The sequence below is a fragment of the Hemiscyllium ocellatum genome, chromosome 24, assembly GCF_020745735.1.
Source record: "Hemiscyllium ocellatum isolate sHemOce1 chromosome 24, sHemOce1.pat.X.cur, whole genome shotgun sequence".
Taxonomy (NCBI): domain Eukaryota; kingdom Metazoa; phylum Chordata; class Chondrichthyes; order Orectolobiformes; family Hemiscylliidae; genus Hemiscyllium; species Hemiscyllium ocellatum.
This window is the reverse complement of record NC_083424.1, coordinates 2,654,745-2,676,670: the sequence shown is the minus strand read 5'-3', so window position 1 is coordinate 2,676,670 and position 21,926 is coordinate 2,654,745. Positions and strand designations below refer to the sequence as shown.

General features: G+C 47.1%; 1 protein-coding gene across 1 annotated transcript in view; it reads left to right on the top strand.

The window, feature by feature from the left end:
• Nucleotides 1–21,926, top strand: part of rimbp2b (RIMS binding protein 2b) — a 119,838-nt gene that overhangs the window by 19,859 nt on the left and 78,053 nt on the right. Inside the window, exons 5-8 of the mRNA XM_060843897.1 lie at nucleotides 894–914; nucleotides 5,652–5,844; nucleotides 12,134–12,285; nucleotides 18,472–18,548. Coding sequence (XP_060699880.1) covers nucleotides 894–914; nucleotides 5,652–5,844; nucleotides 12,134–12,285; nucleotides 18,472–18,548 — 443 coding nt within the window. The remainder of the gene's footprint in view (nucleotides 1–893; nucleotides 915–5,651; nucleotides 5,845–12,133; nucleotides 12,286–18,471; nucleotides 18,549–21,926) is intronic.

Below are 21,926 nucleotides of genomic sequence, written 5' to 3'. Positions count from 1 at the left end.
GGGGGTGCACCCAGGGTCCAAGGCAAGGGCGAGGGGCTGCCTCTTGGGGGGCTCCCTCGCCCCTGCACCTCCCAGTCACTGAATGCCAGGTCTCAGGCACGATGTGTTTGATATTGAGGAACCCTCCTGGGCAGGGGGTGGTCTATTGAACAAACCCAACAAGACAATCCAAAAATGCCTCTGTTCAATTCCAGCAGAATCACTAAAACTCAAATGGGCCTGAAGATAATCAGAGTGAGCCAAAATAACATCCTGCACTTGGCAGATAAGAATCCCACATTAGCCCCTTCCTGTCCCTTGCCTTTAAGAGACTTCACCTTTAAGGTCTGAGCGGACATAATGTGTGACAGTTCATCGGCCAGGGGCTTACAAACTGCCAACTCCGCAGCGTTTGCTTCATAGCTTGTGATGGGTTTTACTGTTTTCTGTACACTAACTGATGGACTTAATCCCTGACCAGTGACCGATTACTAGACCGTTAGCACAGAAGAGTTACAGTGCAGAATGAGGCCATTTGGCCCATCTTGCCTGCACTGGCTTTTCTCAAGATCACTGACATGACATCCTTTCTCCCGTCCAACTTAACTGGGGAAATTTCCCCATCGGTGAGAGACCATCCTATAACAAGGTGAGCCCTGACCAGATTCCCCACCTCAGCCCACAGTGGGTCCTCTCTTATAGAGCAGTGCAGTGACTCCGATGGTAAACTGTTACAGAGAGACAGCTGGTAAAGACAGTGGAAGAGTTTTGATAGTGAGGAAGAAGACTCAATCTTCAAAACAACAAATCCTGACCCACTCTGTGTGCTGCTTTGATTGTAACTGTGTGCTGTGTATGTCCAGATGTGTCAATCTGTGTCCTGATGTTTTCTTTTACTTTAATGCGTGGCCCAGAACACCTTGGACAGCATGCAGGTATCCTTCACAAGACGATTGTGAGATCTCCCTGCTTTTAGATGTGGTCCTTGCTTTAAGGGACTTGCCTAGCTACCTGCTATTCTTCCTGTTTTGTAAGTTTTTTTGCTCATTTACAACAGGAATAATCCAGAAAAACACACGAACAATTGGTAAAACAAATACACTGATTCGGATCTCCGAACAGCCAGATTATTAGTGGCTGTTTAAAAAATGATACCATCTGCCTTTTCTTGTTTCGATGTTTGTGATCTTCCAACTGCAAGATCAAAGAAACGATTGGAAATGGGGATCAAACCAAATCTGTGTGAATTCCAAACAATTTCTAACAGTTTGGACTTTACCTGAAAACTTGCAAAAGAGAAAAATGCAGAGACAAGGAACTCTCGGGCTTGTTCTGTGTTAGAGGCTGAGCCACAGACAGAGAATGTTCGGTTAATACTCTGGAACATTTCACACAGCAGGCATGGCGAGTCCTTGTTTAAATCCTCTCTGTTTAATGCATCTGAATCTGTACACCCTGAGGGCTGTCTGGCTACACACTGATGCCTGAGTAGGAGATCCATCTGCCTCTCTCATACTCTGCTGCTCGATTCACCGCTTTTCATCAGGATGAGGAAGAAACCCTCATTTCTTGATCAGGACCAGCTTCTAAAGTTCACTGTGGGATTTGGTGAATCGAGCAGCTTCTATTTTCCCAAATCCTTGGTTTTATTGCCATTCTTGGTTTGATTGCTTCCCTTCTGTTTGCTGCTGCTGCTGTTGGTGGTGGTGGTGGGAGGGCTGTGGGATTAATCTCAGCTTCATTGAGCTGTTAAAAACCTGTCCTGCTCTCAAACTGACTGAGCACCTTATTATGGGATGGGTCGGTTCGATCCTGCGCTGATGAAGGTTATTAACACTGACTGGACATGTTATAGAAGTTTTCAATCACATGACTTCCCACTGCTTACTACTCTATCCCAGAGTCTTTCTATTCATCACCTACAGGGAATCCATGGCCAATCAGAGAGTGATCTGAATCTCTACCAGCTGATTGGATGATATTTTGCTGTCAATTGATCAACATCTTTTTCCAAGTGTCAGGATTTTCAAATCACAGACTAGTTTGAGTACAGGACGGGGCCATTGCAAACCCTGTTATTGCTCAGTTGGTGTTACCTGGAGTCGGCCTGTAACCCAGCCCAATTGGAAGTTTAGGTAATGGTTGAACCTTCCTCCCTACCCTCTCAGGCAGCACATTCCACACCCTGACCACTCACTGCATCCACACACATCCCCCTGATACCTCCATTACTCCTTCTGCCAATCACATTCAATCTCTGCCCTCTGGTACCTGATCCTTCCACCAATGGGAACAGTTTCTCTCTACTGACTCTGCCCTGATTCTGAATACTTCTCAAGTTTCTGGGACATGTAGATCCCTCACCGCTCAGATAACATGCTGCTCATTTATTCTCCTCGTTAACATGGACAGTTTCCCACTTTCCCACATTGTACTCCATTTGCTAGATCTTCACCAATCCCTTATGCTGTCTTCATGACTCACTCTCTGACTTATCTTTGTGTTAATCATAACATCTTCAGTTTTCTTTATCAATTTTGGTACATTGTAAAATACTTCCTCCCCAACTCTGCTCCCTGTGACACATCACTTGTTAATGTGCACCTACTTCCTGTTTCCTGTTAGCCAGCCAATCATCTCTCCTGGCCAATGTGATAAAATTAACTCCATACAGCAGAGTGAATCATTAAAACTAACTTCAAACAAATCAAACAATTCATCCTTTGGGATGTTGGTCTTCCCTTTCCATTTGGTTATTGGAAGGAGTGTTCTAGTCCAGGCTGTAACTGCAGACCCAGAGTCTCTCTGGGTTGACCACTGAGTGATGCCTGGCTCAGTGTTATTTCCGAGTCAGTGAAAGCTCTCTCCCTTACTGGTGCAATCTCAGAACCTTTATGAAGGGCACAGTCTCAACTGAGATTTCCACCATTAGCTCTTCACCTGAGGCACTGCTGAACTCTGCTTCGACAATGTAACGGTCCCAGCTGAAGGGAGGTTGCTATCACCATTACAACAAACCTCAGCAATAAACCAGGCATCCTTTCATCTTCTCATTATCACTTTTGATTCCAGATTTTTTAAAGATGCAAGGTCGATCTGGAAATTAGGGAACCAGAAAAGGTTCCTGTGGGAATCAGACATAGATGACTGTTATTCCACCAACCGTGCTCTCTCAAGCAGCACGTTCCTCATTAACCAGCCTGCAGACACCTCCGTTGTCTCTCAGTATGTTAACTCCACTGTAGGCTTCACACACGTTGAAAGGCGAGCAATTTCCTTACATTTTGCCAGCAATCTTCCTCAAGTACAAGGTCTGATGATCGATAGCCTGGGAGGTGATGGTATTTCATTGTCTCATGTCTGTTAGACATGAACCTGACTCACTGATAACCACAAATGCTGAGGTCAGTATAGTGTTAGCTGCTAATCCATATTGTCAGAGAGAAAATAATCAGACATTAAATTATTTCCATTTTGGATTGAATGAGGTAGTTTCTTCCTGTGTGGTGGTTATAGCGTTCTGATGTATCTGCTTTTTTGTGTGTCTCTGCTAATGCTGTGCAATGTGTGTGGAGACTGTCCATGTGTACCCTGAATTTATATGGCGCCGTGCTGCCCTGTTAGCTCAGGAAGTTGATGTAGCAGGGACAGGAACCTGGGGTGAGCTGCTGGACATTTTGGGCCATTCCTCGCCCCTTGACCCTCCGGCTATCAAGTGCTGGATTCTGGATATGTGGAGAGATTGCATTGCCATAGTGCCTGGTTGTCCATGTGTTAATCACCCCCTCAGCCCCAGCCCCGTGCCTGGACATGCCTGTTCCCCAATCAGAGTGATGTGGGAGGGGGGATGAGAGCGCGGTACCAGTGTTCAGAGTGAATGAAACAGCCCAATTTCCCATTTCACTTCAGACAGTGTTGGAAGAGTGACAGGTCTTTTCGATTTTAGTCAGAGCCCAGAGTGTCAGAGGGATAGGGGGTTTGTAGCAGTGATTCCTGGCCCTGAACCAGCTGTCTAAAAACAGCTCCAGGCAGGAGACTGTGGCAGAGGGCATCTCTGCCAACTCCCTGCTCTTTACCCTGGTTATGTTGGTGCCCAGGTGTCCTTGGAGAGGTAGTATACTCTCGATGCCTTTAGGGAGAAGCGGGCACCGTGGCAGATACAATGCTTTATTTCCCACCCCTACCCCCCCACAGTATTCTGATCTAATCCCTTCCCTCTCTCCATATCCGCTCCTGCCCCTTACCTGTGATTGTTTGCTTCCCCCATCATGGCCTGAGCTGGTAAACACTGCATTGGCTTCCGGCTGTTTCTGGTGGTGGGTAGAAGTGGCAAAAAACAATAAGTTGCAATAAATGATTGGAGCTGACGAGCTCAGTGCATGTGGAGGGTGGGGATTCAACTGTGTATTAGATGTATGCAAAGTACTGAAAGACTCGTGGTGTGTGTGTGTCTGTGTGTGTGTCTGTGCGTGTGTGTCTGTGTATCTGTGTGTGTGTGTGTCTGTGTGTGTGTGTGTATGTCTGTGTGTGTGTCTGTGCGTGTGTGTCTGTGTATCTGTGTGTGTGTGTGTGCACATGCTCATGTATATCTGTGTGTGTGTATCTCCTTCTGTATGTGTGTCTGTCCCTGTGTGTATCTATGTGTGTACATGTCTGTGTGTGTCTATCTGTGTCTGTGTATGTCTCGGCATGTATGTTTCTGCATATATCTGTGTGTATGTGTGTGTGTGTATGTGTGTCTCGGTGTGTATATTTCTGTGTCTGTGTGTGCATGTGTATCTCTATGTCTGTGTGTGTGTGTGTGTGTGTGTGTGTACACCTTGGTATGTATATCTCCATCTGTGTCTGTATGTGTATGTATCGGGGTGTGTGCGTGTGTGTATCTCCATCTCTGTCTACGTATCTGTGTGTGTGTGTGTGTGTGTGTGTGTATGTGTGTGCATATCTGTATGTATATGTATCTATATATATCTCTGTATCTGTGTGTATGTGTGTGTGTGTGTGTGCATATATCTGTGTCTGTATGTGTGTGTGTGTATATATATATATATATATATATATATCGGGGTGTGTGTGTATCTCCATCTCTGTATATGTATCTGTGTGTGTGTGTGTGTGTGTGCGCGCATATCTGTGTGTGTATATGTATCTATATATCTCTGTATCTGGTTGTGTGTGTGTGTGTGTGTGTGTGTATCTGTGTCTGTATTTGTGTATATATATATCGGGGGGGGTGTGTATATCTCTGTGTGTGTATGTGTGTGCGTATCTGTGTGTGTGTATGTATCTGTACATCTCTGTATCTGTGTGTGTGTGTGTGTATCTCCATCTCTGTGTGCGTATCTGTGTGTGTATATGTGTCTATACATCTCTGTATCTGTGTGTGTGTGTGTGTGTGTGTGTGTGTATGTGTATTGGTGTCTATGTCGATATATCTGTGTGTGTACCTTGGTGTGTGTCTGTGTGTGTGTGCGTGTGTCTGTGTGTGTGCGTGTGTATCTGTGTGTGTGTGTGTATATGTGTATTGGTGTCTATGTTGATATGTCTGTGTGTGTGTGTGTGTGTGTGTGTGTGTATCTCCATCTCTGTGTGTGTACCTTGGTGTGTCTCTGCGTGTGTGTGTGTGTCTGCGTGTGTGTGTGTCTGTGTGTGTGTGTGTGTTTCCTGTGCAGGCCAAGGTGCGAGAGTTAGAGGAGAAATGTCGAAATCAGAGCGAACAGTTCAGTCTGCTCTCCAGGGAGTTGGAGAGTTTTCGTCAGAGTGCTGGTAACATTGACCTGCTCAGCTGCCCGGCCTCACAGAGGGAGAGAGCTGGCAAGACCCAGCCTCCACTGATGAACGGACTAGCCACAGTGCTTCCTAAAGGTAGGAGACCTTTACCTGCAGCTACCTTTACAGCATTCTGATGTTCATTGTCAATCTCCAACCATTGGAAGCAGCCTTCTGTGGTCAGACTCTCGGCTGCTGTCCCTGAGGAGCCGAGGGTTAACAAACTGAGTGGAGACTGTGTCGATGTTAATTACACCTCTGGGTGGATAACGTGACATACCCACTCCGGCTGTAATCCAGGTCTCATTCTCCTGACCAATGGGCTGGCACTTTCCCAGCAGCCTTTATACTGACCCCCCCCTGGGTTGATGAACACTGGGCTATTCTCCTCCAGGGTCTTGTGCCAACTTTGATTCCATCGGGTCAGCTTCGGGGAGAGTGAGATTCCAGAGTATCTGGTCATTTTGTGAGATTTCTCTGTGTGTAAATTATGTAGGAGCAGAGCCTGGTTTTCAGTTGTGTTCCATTGGCTGTGAAGAGCAAGTTTTTATTCATTCACAGGACATAGGTGTCACTGACTGGGCCCAGTATTTATTACCCCATCCCTAGTTGTCCCTTGAGAAGGTGGGGGTGGGGGGTGAGCTGTTGCCTTTAACCCCTGCAGTCAGTGTGCTGTGGGTAGACCCACAATGCCCTGAGGGAGGAAACTGACCATCAGAAGTTGCAAAACATTCTGATCATGTGAGGGCTGAGGTCAGAGAAGGAGGTCAATTCACTGAACTTTGACCTTGCTTCATCCAGCAATGAGATTGTTCCAATGTGCATCCCTGAACCTTCAGTGTTCTGAACCAATCACAGTGGTCGAAATTTTGACTGAAGAGTCAACAATAGCCCCAAGCACAGTTTGAGGGAGGGTCTCAGTGGGGGAGAGATCATCGAATCCCCACTGTGCAGAAAGAGACCATTCAGCCCATCGAGTTTGCACAACCCACCCAGAACCACCCCACTACCCTATCCCTGTAACCCTGCATTTTCCTTGGTGAATCCACCTGACCCGCACATCTTTGGACTGTGGGAGGGAACTGGAGCACCCGGAGGAAACCCACGCAGACACGGGGAGAACGTGCAAACTCCACACAGTCGTCCGAGACTGGAATCAAACCTAGGACCCTGGTGCTGTGAGGCAGCAGGCACCAGAGATCTGCAATTATTGGCCAATACCTTCCCCCCACCCCACCCCCACCCCCACCCCCTGTAGAAGATCCTGAGACAAAGCAACCTCCACTTGGCAGAGCTGCACGTGGCCATTTCACAGACCCCGTGCTATCCCTTTGAGACCAGGCCATCAAATGGCTCTGATATTGGCTTAAAGGTTCAGGTTCCTCTGGGGCTGCCCTATAGGGGCTAGTGTGGGGCAGGTGGGACTGGAGGGGGCAATGCTCAGAGAGAGGGAAATATAGGGAGGGGGTGGGGGAACAGTGAGGAAAGATGAGGGAGTGGGGGACATTGAGGGGTGGGGTTGGGGGTGTGAGTGAGGGGGTATGGGTGGGGGTCAGGACAGGGTCGGAGTTGGGGTGGGGTTGGGGGTGACGTGAGAGATCCCAATCAGTTGTTTCAACCAGAGCTTTCCCCTGAGCAGGGACCCACAGAGTACGGGCCTGTTCCGGGGGCTCACTGTGGGAGGAGCTGGGGGAGGGGCATAAATGATGGTCATGTCAGCACCACCCACATCCTGTAAGTGAATAATAAAGGAATGAATTATTCTCATGGTGCTTTGGGACTTGGAGTGAAGGGAAATATTCTGTTAAGTTTGGTATGCTTTCCTTTATTGGTCAGAGTATTGAGTACAGGAGTTGGGAGGTCATGTTGTGGCTGTACAGGACATTGGTTAGGCCACAGTTGGAATATTGCGTGCAATTCTGGTCTCCTTCCTATCGGAAAGATGTTGTAAAACTTGAAGGGGTTCAGAAAAGACCATAAGACCATAAGACATAGGAGTGGAAGTAAGGCCGTTCGGCCCATCGAGTCCACTCCGCCATTCAATCATGGCTGATGGGCATTTCAACTCCACTTACCAGCATTCTCCCCGTAGCCCTTAATTCCTCGAGACAACAAGAATCTATCAATCTCTGCCTTGAAGACATTTAGCGTCCTGGCCTCCACTGCACTCTGGGGCAATGAATTCCACAGGCCCACCACCCTCTGGCTGAAGAAATGTCTCCGCATTTCTGTTCTGAATTGACCCCCTCTAATTCTAAGGCTGTGTCCACGGGTCCTAGTCTCCTTGCCTCATGGAAACAATTTCCTAGCGTCCACCCGTTCCAAGCCATGTATTATCTTGTATGTCTCTATTAAGTCTCCCCTTAATCTTCTAAACTCCAATGAATACAATCCCAGGATCCTCAGCCATTCCTCATATGTTAGACCTACCATTCCAGGGATCATCCATGTGAATCTCCGCTGGACACGTTCCAGCGCCAGTATGTCCAGGGATTTACAAGGATGTTGCCAGGGTTGGAGGGTTTGAGCTACAGGGAGGGGCTGAAAAGTCTGGGGCTGTTTTCCCTGGAGCATCGGAGGCTGAGGGGTGACCTTATAGAGGTTTATAAAATCATGAGGGGCACGGATAGGATAAATAGACAAGGTCTTTTCCCTGGGGTGGAGGAGTCCAGAACTAGAGGGCATAGGTTTAGGGTGAGAGAGGAAAGATATAAAAGAGACCTAAGGGATAACTTTTTCACACGGAGGGTGGTACGTGTATGGAATGAGCTGCCAGAGGAAGTGGTGGAGGCTGGTACAATTACAACATTTAAGAGACATTTGGATGGGTATATGAATAGGAAGGGTTTGGAGGGATATGGGCCGGGTGCTGGCAGGTGGGGCTAGATTGGATTGGGATATCTGGTCAGCATGGACAGGTTGGACCGAAGGGTCTGTTTCCATGCTGTACATCTCTATGACTCTATGACTTTAATCAGGTGACCTCTCTGAAACACTAATGAGTATTAACCAATCGGTTTGGTGATCTTGGGTCATGGCAACAAGAGGGACTCTCATCCTAGACCCTTGTGTAAATTCATGCAATAGCTTCCAAAGGACAGAGCCTGAGTATAACCTCTCCCTGAGTCCCTCAGACAGTGCAGCCCTCTCTCCCTCCTGCAGCCACCTGGAGTTTAGCTTCAGGTTTTCGAAGTGGGACTGACCCTGAGGTGAGAGGCTGCAGGACTGATACCAGGCCTGAGAAACCTGACCCAGAGAGGCCGGAAAATCGGAGGCTGTGGGCCTTTGAGCAGAAATGGAGAGTTCGCCGAGGTCCCAGAATGAGAAAGGGTTCCCGTGGTCAGAGGCACAGTGACTGGGGACTGAAGATCAAAGGGAATCCGATCAAGGACCTGGAGCCAGAGAGGATCATCCACGTGCCGTGGGACAATGCAATCTGAAGGGAAGCAGGTTCAATTTTCGAAGGGGAACTGAGTTTGGGCGGCACGGTGGCACAGTGGTTAGCACTGCTGCCTCACAGCGCCAGAGACCCGGGTTCAATTCCCGCCTCAGGCGACTGTCTGTGTGGAGTTTGCACGTTCTCCCCGTGTCTGTGTGGGTTTCCTCCGGGTGCTCCGGTTTCCTCCCACAGTCCAAAGATGTGCGGGTCAGGTGAATTGGCCATGCTAAATTGCCTGTAGTGTTAGGTAAGGGGTATATGTAGGGGTATGGGTGGGTTGCGCTTTGGCGGGTCGGTGTGGACTTGTTGGGCCGAAGGGCCTGTTTCCACACTGTAAGTAATCTAATCTAATCTAAGTGTTTGAAGTGAATGATGTTGCAGGGCAATCAGAGTCAAGCTCTCAGCCAGACCCCAGCTGGAAAACTGAGCAGGTTTGGAGGCCCTATCTAAGGAAAGGTCAGATGGTATCAGAGCCTGTCCAGAGAATGTTCACTCAGCTCATCCTGGCAATGGAGGGATTTTCTTATGAGGAGAGTCATAGAGTCATACAGCACTGAAACAGCCCCTTCTGTCCAACTCATCCGTGCTGACCAGGTCTAATCCCACTTGCCAGCATTTTGCCTATACCCCTCGAAACCCTTCCTACTCCTGCCCCTTGGGGTGGTGACCTCTACCCTTTGGAGTTTCGAGAATGAGAGGTGAGCTATTATTGAAACACTCTGTACTGTGCAGGGGCAATGCCCAAGGGTAGTTCCTTCTTGTGGGAGAGTCTCAGAACAGGAGGAGTAATCACTGTGAGGGGACACAAATTGAAGAGAGAGCTGAGGAGGAATTTCTTCTCTCTAAGGGAAGTGAATCTGTGCAGTTCTTTCCCAAAGAGAGCTGTCGAGGCTGGGTGTACTCAGGACTGAGAGAGAGCGATGGGAAGGGAATCGAGGGTTAGGGGGGAAAGGCAGGAACGTGGAGTTAAGGCTGATTGGGTCAATCATGATCTCATTGTATAGCAGAGCAGATGTAATGGACTGAATGGCTTGCAGCTGCTCCTGTGTGATATGGCCTTACACAGGCATGGCTGGCCCAATGGGAATCTTCCCCTCTCAGCTGATTTGATCGGGCAGTGTTATAGACGATGTGATCAACGTGATGTGAGTCTTCAGGACCCGAAGGAACTGCCCCTGGGCTCTGGAGAGGAGGGAGGGATTGCGTATAATTCACTAGGCAGTAAAATAAAGTCAAGGGACGTGTTTCCCAAATGGACAGGACATGTTTCAGGGATCAGACCAGGAAGAAAAACTGGAGAACAAAACCAAAACTTCCAAAATCCTCAGAATTTCAATCAGGGCTGAGAAACGATTTGCTTAATGTAACGTTTCCCCGCCTCAGCATCACCATCTGCAACTATCTCTCCCTAAAACACACGGTTAATCCCAAATAGGAGCAGCTCCAGGGATTTGACCGATCCTGTGTTCACAGCTGAAGCACCTGGAGCCTGATGGTTAACTTCATCTCTTTGATGTTAGTATTGCTATTGGTAATGAAGGCTGTTCTGATTCAGTTAAACTATGGAGCTGAGATAATGTGAACTTGATGGTAAACCTCAGAGACTGTTCTTGAGTTAGGAAGGGTAAGGGATTGAATAAGGCAGAGGTGATTGGGAGACACTGGTGGTCTGCAGGGGCTGGAGGTCCTGTCACAATGATACGGTGACCATATTTCAACATCTTCTCAGATGGAGCCTGACCTTAACCCACCTGAGAGAGGTTAATATCATCGAGAAGGACAAGGGGCAGCAGATAGATGGGAATACCACCCCCTGCAAGTTCCCCTCCAAGTCACTCACCATCCTGACTTGCAAATATCTCATTGTTCCTTCAATGTGGCTGGGTCAGAATCCTGGAATTCCCTCCCTAAGGAGATTGTGGGTCTACCTACAGCACATGGGCAGCAGCGGTTCAAGATGGCAGCTCTCCATGTTCATTATGTTAATCAGCAGAGTTAGAAGGTTTGCTCCAACAGTGTCCACGGACATACTTTTCTCTTTAGAATTTTATTTCAACTTTCACATTACAAGACCCCCATCACACTGTTACCTGTTCTCCACATTGACACACCCAGTCCCTCCACAATTATCCCTTAATTAACATATAACCATGACTTATTCCCCAGTTCCATGTGCTCCAAGATAACACTATCAGACCCACCCCAGCTACATGATATCAGTAAGGAATGGGCGTTAGCTGCTGACCTCGGCATACCCTGGGAGGAAGGAGGTCTATAACTGCTCTCATATTCCTGTTCCCTGGCTTGTGTTATCCCAGGAACTGGGAGTGTTTGGGAATCACTAATCACTCAGTTTGTGATGTCAAGAAGCAAAAAGTTCAATCTGCTTGGCCCAAAGCTGTCATGCTCCAAATGTCTGAGAATAGAACATCTTTGATGGTGTCTGCTCCCCAGGATCAGTGATGTACAGAACAGAGCAGAGGATCAAAACTGCACTGTCACACTCTCAGGAATATTGTGTGAAAGCTATTAGAATCGAGGAAACAGGTGAAACACAGCCAACAAGGTCATTTTAATCCTCCCCCAATCCAATGGTGTCCATTTTAACATTGATTTTCACTGATCCATTAGTTGAGATATGCTCTGACCTGCAGACCTGGGATTATTCAGGTGACTGTACTGTCACAATGACAAATACAGGCTGTGATCAGGCCCTGTGATCGGGCCCTGTGATCGGGCCCTGTGATCGGGCCCTGTGATCGGGCCCTGTGATCAGGCGCTGTGATCAGGCGCTGTGATCGGGCCCTGTGATCGGGCCCTGATCAGGCCCTGTGATCGGGCGCTGTGATCGGGCCCTGTGTGGCTGTCAATGATCTGGGACGGGGGTTGATTGAGAAAACAGCTCAGTAAAACTGTCCCCAGCTTTTTGTTTGGTTCTGTTTTCAGGCACTGAAAGTCCATCTGGGAGCAGATCGGTGATCTCCGAATATATCCGGCCCCTTCAGTCATCCGGTGGGAAGTCAGAGTTGCTGTCTGCCAAGCCGACCCTCCTGTCTCAATCCACACTGGGCAGCCCAAGGCCTAGACAGCTCCCTGAGGTCAGTCCACATCCTGTTACTCAATAGCAGCAATGATCCAACAATCAGAGTTAGGACAATGTGTGAGACCAGCTCACACAGTGAGCACGCTAATCTTGCTGGAGCTGTCACATGAACCTCCTAGTCATTAGCACACTCAGGTAGATAGTGCTGTTAAGAAAGCATACAGTGTGTTGGGTTTCATTGGTAGAGGGATTGAGTTCCAGAGCCGTAACGTCATGCTGCAATTATACAAAACGCTGGTGTGGCCACACTTGGAATATTGTGTACAGTTCTGGTCGCCCCATTACAGGAAGGATGTGGAAGCATTGGAAAAGGTGCAGAGGAGATTTACCAGGATGTTGCCTGGTCTGGAGGGAAAGTGTTATGAGGAAAGGCTGAGAGACATGGGTCTGTTCTCATTGGGAAGAAGAGGCCAAGGGGGGATTTGATAGAGACATACAAGATGATCAGAGGATTAGATAGGGTGGACAGTGAAAGTCTTTTTCCTAGGATGATGACGTCAGTGTGTACGAGGGGGCATAACTACAAATTGAGGGGTGATAGATTTAAGACAGATGTCAGAGGCAGGTTCTTTACTCAGAGAGTGGTAAGGGTGTGGAATGCCCTACCTGCTAATGTACTCAACTCAGCCACATTAGGGAGATGTAAACAATCCTTAGATAAGCACATGGATGATGATGAGATAGTGTAGGGGAACGAGCTGAGAATAGCTCACAGGTTGGCACAACATGTTCTGTGTTGTATTTTTCTATGTTCCATGTTCTATGATATCTGCACAGTCCAGCAGGATCCCAGGACACACAGAATCACATGTTGCAATCAGATTAGGAAGGTCTTCCTTGCTAATGTTTTATTCTGAAAGTCAGGGCAAATCACTTTAATTTCAGGTCATTGTCCAATTGGGTGCTGCTCATCTTTTCACACTCTCTGAAACGAATGATGTCAGAAGGTATCCAACGAAGGAAGATGACCTTATAGACAACAAGTGCAGGAGTAGGCCATTCAGCCCTTCGAGCCTGTACCACCATTCAATATGATCATGGCTGATCATCCTTAATCAGTATCCTGTTCCTGCCTTATCTCCATAACCCTTGATTCCACTATCCTTGAGAGGTCTATCCAACTCTTTCTTATATGAATTCAGAGACTGGGCCTCCACTGCTCTCTGGGGCAGAGCATTCCACACAGCCACCACTCTCTGGGTGACGAAGTTTCTCCTCATCTCTGTCCTAAATGGCCTACCCCATATTTTTAAGCTGTGTCCTCTGGTTCGGCACTCACCCATCAGCGGAAACATGTTTCCTGCCTCCAGAGTGTCCAATCCTTTAATAATCTTATACGTCTCAATCAGATCCCCTCTCAGTCTTCTAAACTCAAGGGTATACAAGCCCAGTCGCTTCAGTCTTTCAGTGTAAGGTAATCCCTCCATTCCAGGAATTGACCTCGTGAACCTACGCTGCACTCCCTCAATAACCAGAATGTCTTTTCTCAAATTTGGAGACCAGAACTGCACACAATACTCCAGGTGTGGTCTCACCAGGGCCCTGTACAGCTGCAGAAGCACCTCTTTGCTTCTATACTCAATCCCTCTTGTTATGAAGGCCAGCATGCTATTAGCCTTCTTCACTACCTGCTGTACCTGCATGCTTACCTTCATTGACTGGTGTACAAGAACACCCAGATCTCTCTGTACTGCCCCTTTACCTAAATTGATTCCATTTAGGTAGTAATCTGCCTTCCTGTTCTTGCCACCAAAGTGGATAACCATACATTTATTCACATTAAACTGCATCTGCCATGCATCTGTCCACTCACCTAACCTGCCCAGGTCACCCTGTAATCTCCTAACATCCTCCTCACATTTCACCCTGCCACCCAGCTTAGTATCATCAGCAAATTTGCTCATGTTATTACTAATACCATCTTATCAGTAACATACATTGTAAAAAGCTGCGGTCCCAGCACTGATCCCTGCGGTAGCCCACTGGTCACTGCCTGCCATTCCGAAATGGAGCCGTTTATCACTACTCTTTGTTTCCTGTCAGCCAACCAACTTTCAATCCAAGTTAGTACTTTGCCCCCAATACCATGCGCCCTAATTTTGCTCACTAACCTCCTATGTGGGACTTTATCAAAGGCTTTCTGAAAGTCCAGGGACACTACATCTACTGGATCTCCCTCGTCCATCTTCAGAGTTACATCCTCAAATAATTCCCTTCATAAATCTATCTTGTTATTACTCTCCAGATGTGTCATAATTTCATCCTTTATAATAGACTCCATGATCTTTCCCATCACTGAGGTCAGACTAACTGGTCTATAATTTCCTGCTTTCTCTCTCCCACCTTTCTTAAAAAGCGGTACAACATTAGCCACCCTTCAATCCGCAGGAACTGATCCTGAATCTATCGAACTCTAGAAAATAATCACCAACGCATCCATGATTTCTCGAGCCACCTCCTTCAGTACCCTGGGATGTAGACCATCAGGCCCCGGGGACTTATCAACCTTCAGACCTAACACTCTCTGGGATGTGGTTTTATCTAAAGCTAAAATACAGTCTGGTGTTCTAAAAACCTCTTTCCTGACTCCACCCTGGGGTACATATCCTCTTCCCTGAGACCACCCTGGGGTACATATCCTTGTTGACACATTCCACTCCAGTTTAATGTTCCTATGATAAGCACACAGACACGATAAGGAATTGGTTTCTACTCCATCTGAGAGATTGTAGTCTTTTCCCCTGAACACACCAAAGACAAAGAGGGACACCGTCATGGTGTGGTGTTCAATCTACTCTTTGCCACAGTCAGGATTCTTCAAGAGCAAAATCTGTTCAGCAAATCCCTGAACTGGCCTCCCATGGTCTTTGTCTAGTTAAAGAACCACCTGAGAGAGCCAGGAGAGGAATCCAGAAGGTATCACACTCACCTCTCCAGCTGTCGCGAGAACAGTTTGTGATTGGAGGATCTATTGGAAAGGTTTCTCAGTCCGAGTTTGTGGAGGGATTTGTGAGGGAGCTCTGAGCAGTGCTGCTGACCCCTGACTCTCTTCTTGCTGTCGGACTGACATCACAAGAATCGTTTGGGGAATCAGCAAGGATCAAGACACATCAAAAGGTCTGTAGGTCAGGGTGGATAGGCCATGCTAAATTACCCACAGTGTTCAGGGATGTGGAGGTTAGGGTGGATAGGCCATGCTAAATTACCCACAGTGTTCAGGGATGTGTAGGTCAGGGTGGATAGGCCATGCTAAATTACCCACAGTGTTCAGGGATGTGTAGGTTAGGGTGAATTGGCCATGCTAAATTACCCACAGTGTTCAGGGATGTGGAGGTTAGGGTGGATAGGCCATGCTAAATTACCCACAGTGTTCAGGGATCTGAAGGTTAGGGTGGATAGGCCATGCTAAATTACCCACAGTGTTCAGGGATGTGGAGGTTAGGGTGGATAGGCCATGCTAAATTGCCCACAGCGTTCAGGGATGTGTAGGTCAGGGTGAATTGGCCATGGTAAATTGCCCACAGTGTTAGATGCATTAGTCAAGGGTAAATGTGAAATAATGGGGAATGGGTCTGGGCAGAATATACTTCGGAGGGTCAGTGTGGACTTGTTGGGCCAAAGGGCCTGTGTCCACACTAGGGTTTGTCATTCGGTGCCTGTAATAGTTAGAGATTGCTTCACTGAACTTTTCAGTATGAGGTTTTGAAGTGAAATTATTTAATCCAATATAAGCATTCCTAAAGCAAATGCCCCAACAAGATTGGCTGAGACTCATCTTAATTTCCCTTCCAAACCCACACCCACTTCCATCTAGAAGGACAGGGGCAGCAGATACGTGGGAACAGCACACCCTGCAAGTTCCTCTCCGAACCACTCACCATCCTGATTTGGAAATATCTCATCATTCGTTCAGTGTCACTGGGTCAGAATCCTGGAAGTCCCTCCCTCAGGGCATTGTGGGTCTACCCACAGCACATGGACTGCAGCGGTTCAAGAAGGCAGCTCACCCCCACCTTCTCAAGGGGCAACTAGGGACGGGCAGTAAATACTGGGCCCAGCCAGTGACACCCACATCCTGGAAACACATGGTACCAATTATCATGTCCTTGGTTTTTGAGTCAAAGATAGACTGGCACTTTAATCCACCCTTCCCCCATGTCTGGTGTGCCAGTACCTTCAGAGTGGTATGTGAGAGATGGGAGCAGTGCTGGGGAGTGGGTGTGCTGGGAGTGAGTTAGACACTGGGTTTACACACAGGACAGCAGGACTGGCTGTTCAGCTGGGGCGTGTGGAATTGGAGGAGGGATAAGTGAATCCCAGTCAATGTTGGGAAGATTTTAATCTCCCGTCACCACCACCATGTGGCTCCTACATCTTTTTATGATCGGTTTGCATATTTGTATCTCTATCTCCTGCTCGCTGTTGGGAGTCCTGTAGTACAGCCCCAACATTGTTACCACACTCTTCCTATTGCTGAGCTCTGCCCATATTGCGTCATTGCTTAAGTCCTCAATAGCACAGCTGTGATATCCTCTCTGACCAGGAATGCATCTCCTCAACCCCTTTTCCCTCCCCCTCTATCCCATTTGAAGCATCGATATCCTGGGATATTCAGTTGCCAGTCATGTCCTTCCCTCAACCAAGTCTCCGTAAAAGCAATAACATCATTCTCTTAGGTACTAATCTAAGCCTTAAGTTCATCTACCTTACCGACTACACTTCTCGCATTAAAACATGTGTATGTCAGACCACCTGTCCCTTTACGTTTATCACCTACTTCCTGCCTATAGAGTCATAGAGACGTACAGAATGGTAACAGACCCTACGGTCCAACTCGTCCGTGCCGACCAGATATCCTAACCCAATCTAGTCCCACCTGCCAGTACCCGGCCCATATCCCTCCAAACCCTTCCTATTCATATACCCATCCAAATGTCTCTTAAATGTTCCAATTGTACCAACCTCCACCACATCCTCTGGCAGCTCATTCCATACACGTACCACCCTCTGTGTGATAAAGGAAAGCAAACCAAATGCCGCCTTCACTATCCTATCTACCTGCGACTCCACTTTCAAGGAGCTATGAACCTGCACTCCAAGGTCTCCTTGTTCAGCAACACTCCCTAGGACCTTGCCATTAAGTGTATCTTCCCCTTGGTCACGCTGACTTCATTATCTAGGTCCTTACAGGCTTTAGTTACTACCTCTGTACTGTCCACTAACCTCATTTGGTTCCGATCTCCCTGCCACATTAGTTTAAACACTCCCCAATAGCATTAGCAAAAGAACCCCCAAGGACATTGGTTCCAGTCTGGCCCAGGTGTAGACTGTCCAAATTGTGATAGTCCCACCTCCTCCAGAACTGGTCCCAATGCCCCAAAAATCTGAACCCTTCCCTCCTGCACCATCTCTCAAGCCACACGTTCATCCTCACCTTCACTCATCTCGCAATTCAGATCATGTTGTCGGATTTAAATCACTATCAGTGAGTATTTATAGATTTCTATCTGTAACCAAGATCATCAAAGCAGGTTTTTACGTTTTTAAAAATACAAAAAGGAACGGTAGATACTGGAAATCTGAAGCAACCAAAAGCAGAAATTGCTGGAGAAACTCAGCAGGTCTGGCTGCATCTGTGAGAGAGAAACAGAGTTAATGTTTCAAGTCCAGCAACCCTTTTTCAGAACAGAACTCTGTTTTTCTTTCTCCACAGATGGTGCAGACCTGCTGAGTTTCTACAGCAATTTCTGCTTTTGGTTGTTTTAAAAATTTAAAAATGTGGCATCACTGGCTGGGTCCAGTATTTATTGCCCATCCCTAGTTGCCCCTTGAGAAGGTGGGGGTGAGCTGCCTTCCTGACCCGCTGCAGTCCACGTGCTGTGGGTAGACCCACGATGTCCCTGAGGGAGGGAATTCCAGGATTTTGACCCGGTGACACTGAAGGAACGGCTATATATTTCCAAGTCAGGATGGTGAGGGGCTCTGAGGGGAACTTGCAGGGGGTGGTGTTCCCATGTATCTGCTGCCCTTGTCCTTCTGGATGGAGGTGGTCACTCTTGGACGTGTGAGGGAAAAATACTACAGCAACACTACAGCAAAATACAACACTGCTAAAGATTTAATTCTTTGAAATAGCCTTTGAGGGGATTGATTTGATTGCTGGTTTGTTTTGTGATTACAGATGGATGTTGAAGCAGACAGGTGTAACCCCAAAATGAGGTACACAGGAAAGGTGCATCTGTGTGTAGCCCGGTACAGGTGAGCTACTCGTTTGACCATTTGCCGTGTGGGTTTGTAAAGTGATCCAGGCTCCAGGATGGGATCACATCACGCCAAGGCTCTGTCATAACAGATTAAAACAAAACAATCCAAACGCTGGAAATCTGAAACAAAAACAAGGATCACTGGAGAAACTCAGCAGGTCTGGTAGCATCTGTGGAGAGAGAAGCAGCGTTAATGTTTTGAGTCTGGGATGACTGTTCTTCAGAAGTGGAGACTGCACCTTCCCAGTTCTGAAGAAGGGTCACTAGACCCAAGACATTAACTCTGTTTCTCGCTCCACAGATGCTGCCAGACCTGCTGAGTTTCTCCAGTGGGTGATTGTGAAGCCAGCTGACTGCTTGAAGAGGTGTCGAGGTGTCTCATTCAGAAGACCCTGTGACCTCAGTCTGACCAGAGATTGGACAGCCCGGTGACCCCTTTCCTCTCCCACTGACAGAGTATCGTCGGAGTCCGTCTTCAGTGTGACAAAGATTGAAGACCAGTAACTGAGAGGTTTCAGTGTCCATTCCCCAAACACATCACCTCCTTTTTACAACATGGCACCGCCATCATGTCTGTTACCCATGATGCTTCAGTGAGTGGCTAATTCTCTCTCTGCCTCTCTATCTCGCTCCCTCTCTCACTTTTCCTCTCCCCCTCTCTTCCTCTTCCCCTCTCTTCCTTTCCCTCTCTCTCTCTCTCCACCTCCCTCTCTGTTGCTTTCCCTCACCATCTCTCTCTCTCTTTATCTCTCCATTTCTCTCTCTCTCACTTCCTCTTCCTTCTCCGTTTCTCTCTTTCTCTCTTCCCCCCCACCCCATGTCTCTCTCTGTCCCACTCTCTCTCACACCCTCCACCTCTCTCTCTCTCACTCCCTCCCCCACACTCTCTCTTTCCCCACCTCCATCTTCCTGTCTCTCCTGTCTCCCTCTCTCGCTCTCTCTCGCTCTGTCAGTGACCTGGTTTCTCGGCTTGTATGTTGGATTGTCCATGATCACTCTCATTGGCCAGTCTTACTTGGGGCTGACTCTCAGTCTGTGGCTTGAGGAGTCTGTCTGTTAATGTAAGGATTAGCCAATCACTGGACACCAACCCAAAGCAGCCATGTTCCCACTCCCGTTTTCATGGGGAGGGGTGGGATAGGGGTGAGGGGTGGGGGGGGGGAGGGAGAGGTGTTGAGGGGGGAGCTATGGGGCATAACTTGTGGAAACCATCTGAATGGCCAAGCAGTGACCACTACCTCACCCACCACCGTGGACTGTTACTCTGGTAAGAGATTGTAAACACCTTGTGAGGACAAGGTATAGAGTCCTTGACTTTTGTAAACACAATTACCTTCCAATTCCAGATGAAGCTTATTTCATTCCTGCTTCTTATTAATCCAGTCCTGTAACAATTTTGGAGAGTTTATTTTGGATTCACAAAGAGAGCTGCTCTAGGAGTCCTCAACATTGACTCCAGAGTCGGTGAATTCTCATGGCTTCAGGTTAAAGAGGGGAAGGAAACCTCCTGCTGGGTTAATGTGTAGCCCCCACCCTCAACAATGTCAGGATTAATGTGGACTGATCGTAGCAGATGTTAGCATTGGGCCAGTCCAATCCCGAACTGAAAACTGGCTTGTTAGATTATATTCTGTTTTCATTTCTGGTTTAGTTTTAACAAGACGGTCTCTCACAAAATGTAATGCTGCAGACTTGGTTTTAATGATAAAACGGAAGTTGAAGATAAGATGGAATAAGCCAAACCACTTACATGTGGAATCATACAGCACAGGAACAGATCCTTCAGCCCAACACATCCATACTGAGCAGCTTTCTCAAACTAACCTCGTCCCATTTGCCTGCTCCTGGCCCATTCCCCTGTAAACCTTCCCTATCCATGGGCCAAATGTCTCTTAAATGTCTCTGTACCTGCATCTGGGAGGTTCCCCTGGGAGTTCATTCTACATACGTACCACTGTCTGTGTTACCCCTCGGGTCCCTTTTAAATCTTTCCCCTCTTACCGTAAACCTATGCCCTCTAGTTCTGGACTCCTCCACCTGAGAAAAAAGACCACGGCTATTCACCCTACCCATGCCCCTCATGAATTTATAAACCTGAATAAGGTCACCCATCAGTCCAGGGAAAAAAGTCCCAGCCTATTCAGTCTCTCCTTATAATTCAAGTCCTCTCCTTCCAGTCCCAATAACAATCTGCTCAACTTTTTCTGAACCCTCTCCAATGTAATTAGATCTTTCCGATAGCAGGGTGACCAGAATTGTACACTGTATCTAAAAGCAGCCTCACCAATCTCCTGGACAGCCACAACATGACGTCCCAACTCCCATACTCAATACTCTGACCAATATAACACAAATAAGTAGGTTTTGAAACGCACGGTGAAATTCAATCCTATTAATCTCAAAAGACCTCCTGTACAATGGTAACATCAGAGAGAATTCCCTTCTCTTTAACATTTACAAAGCTTCATTTAACTGTATCTATGAATTCCTTGTTGTGGGAATGTGATCGCCTGTTTCTGGAGCCTTCATACACCTGAGCTCAGATTTTCTCAGCTTCAAGTAAACCATTCAGGGTTTTGACCAAACAGTTCTGGTCTGGAATTTTAAAACTAGACTCCTTAAATGGAGGTAACTTCTTTCTTTATGACAGAAAGCTACATTCCTCTCAGGAGTAATTATTTCACATATTCAGTTTTCAACTAAGACTTTTGTAAAACGGCCCAAACTGAAACTCAAAGACCTTCTTCCAAGTTAAGCGTGTTTCCCCCTAAACCCACCAAAAATTATTCTGGAACCTTCTATCTGAAAGCCTAAAACATTACATTACAGGAAACGTTGTTTTAACCAATACCTTATGAACTGGCACACTTGATAAATCTCAAAGGTCATATCCCTGAAATATCGAAAGTTTACTGTATTATCACAATCTTCATGATGTCCAAGTGGTCAGTGAGGGTGTGAGTGAGAAGGCTGTTCAGGCAAAGTTGCATAATTACTTACATGATTTATGTTGTGAATAAAGTATAGCAATGATGTGTATATCCCCTGCATTATGTTTCTATTACTTAGTATGGGTTTTGATCTTGACAATGTAGACCTTTTCATCAACTGGGAAATGTGACCTAGCACACACTCCTGGTTCCTTGGGTGCTGGTTAATAAAAAGTTTGTTGCTTTTACTTTGTTCACCGATAAACCCTGCACTAACTCTCCAGGAAGCCTTCCTCTTATACTTTTCAACATGGCTACAGAAATACATTTACGTTAATCATTAGACCCCTTCAGGTACACGTAAACCTCTTATACCACTCATTCCAAATTCCAAACTAATTGATATTAAAATATCTAAGGCACACACCTGACATCAGAGTTGT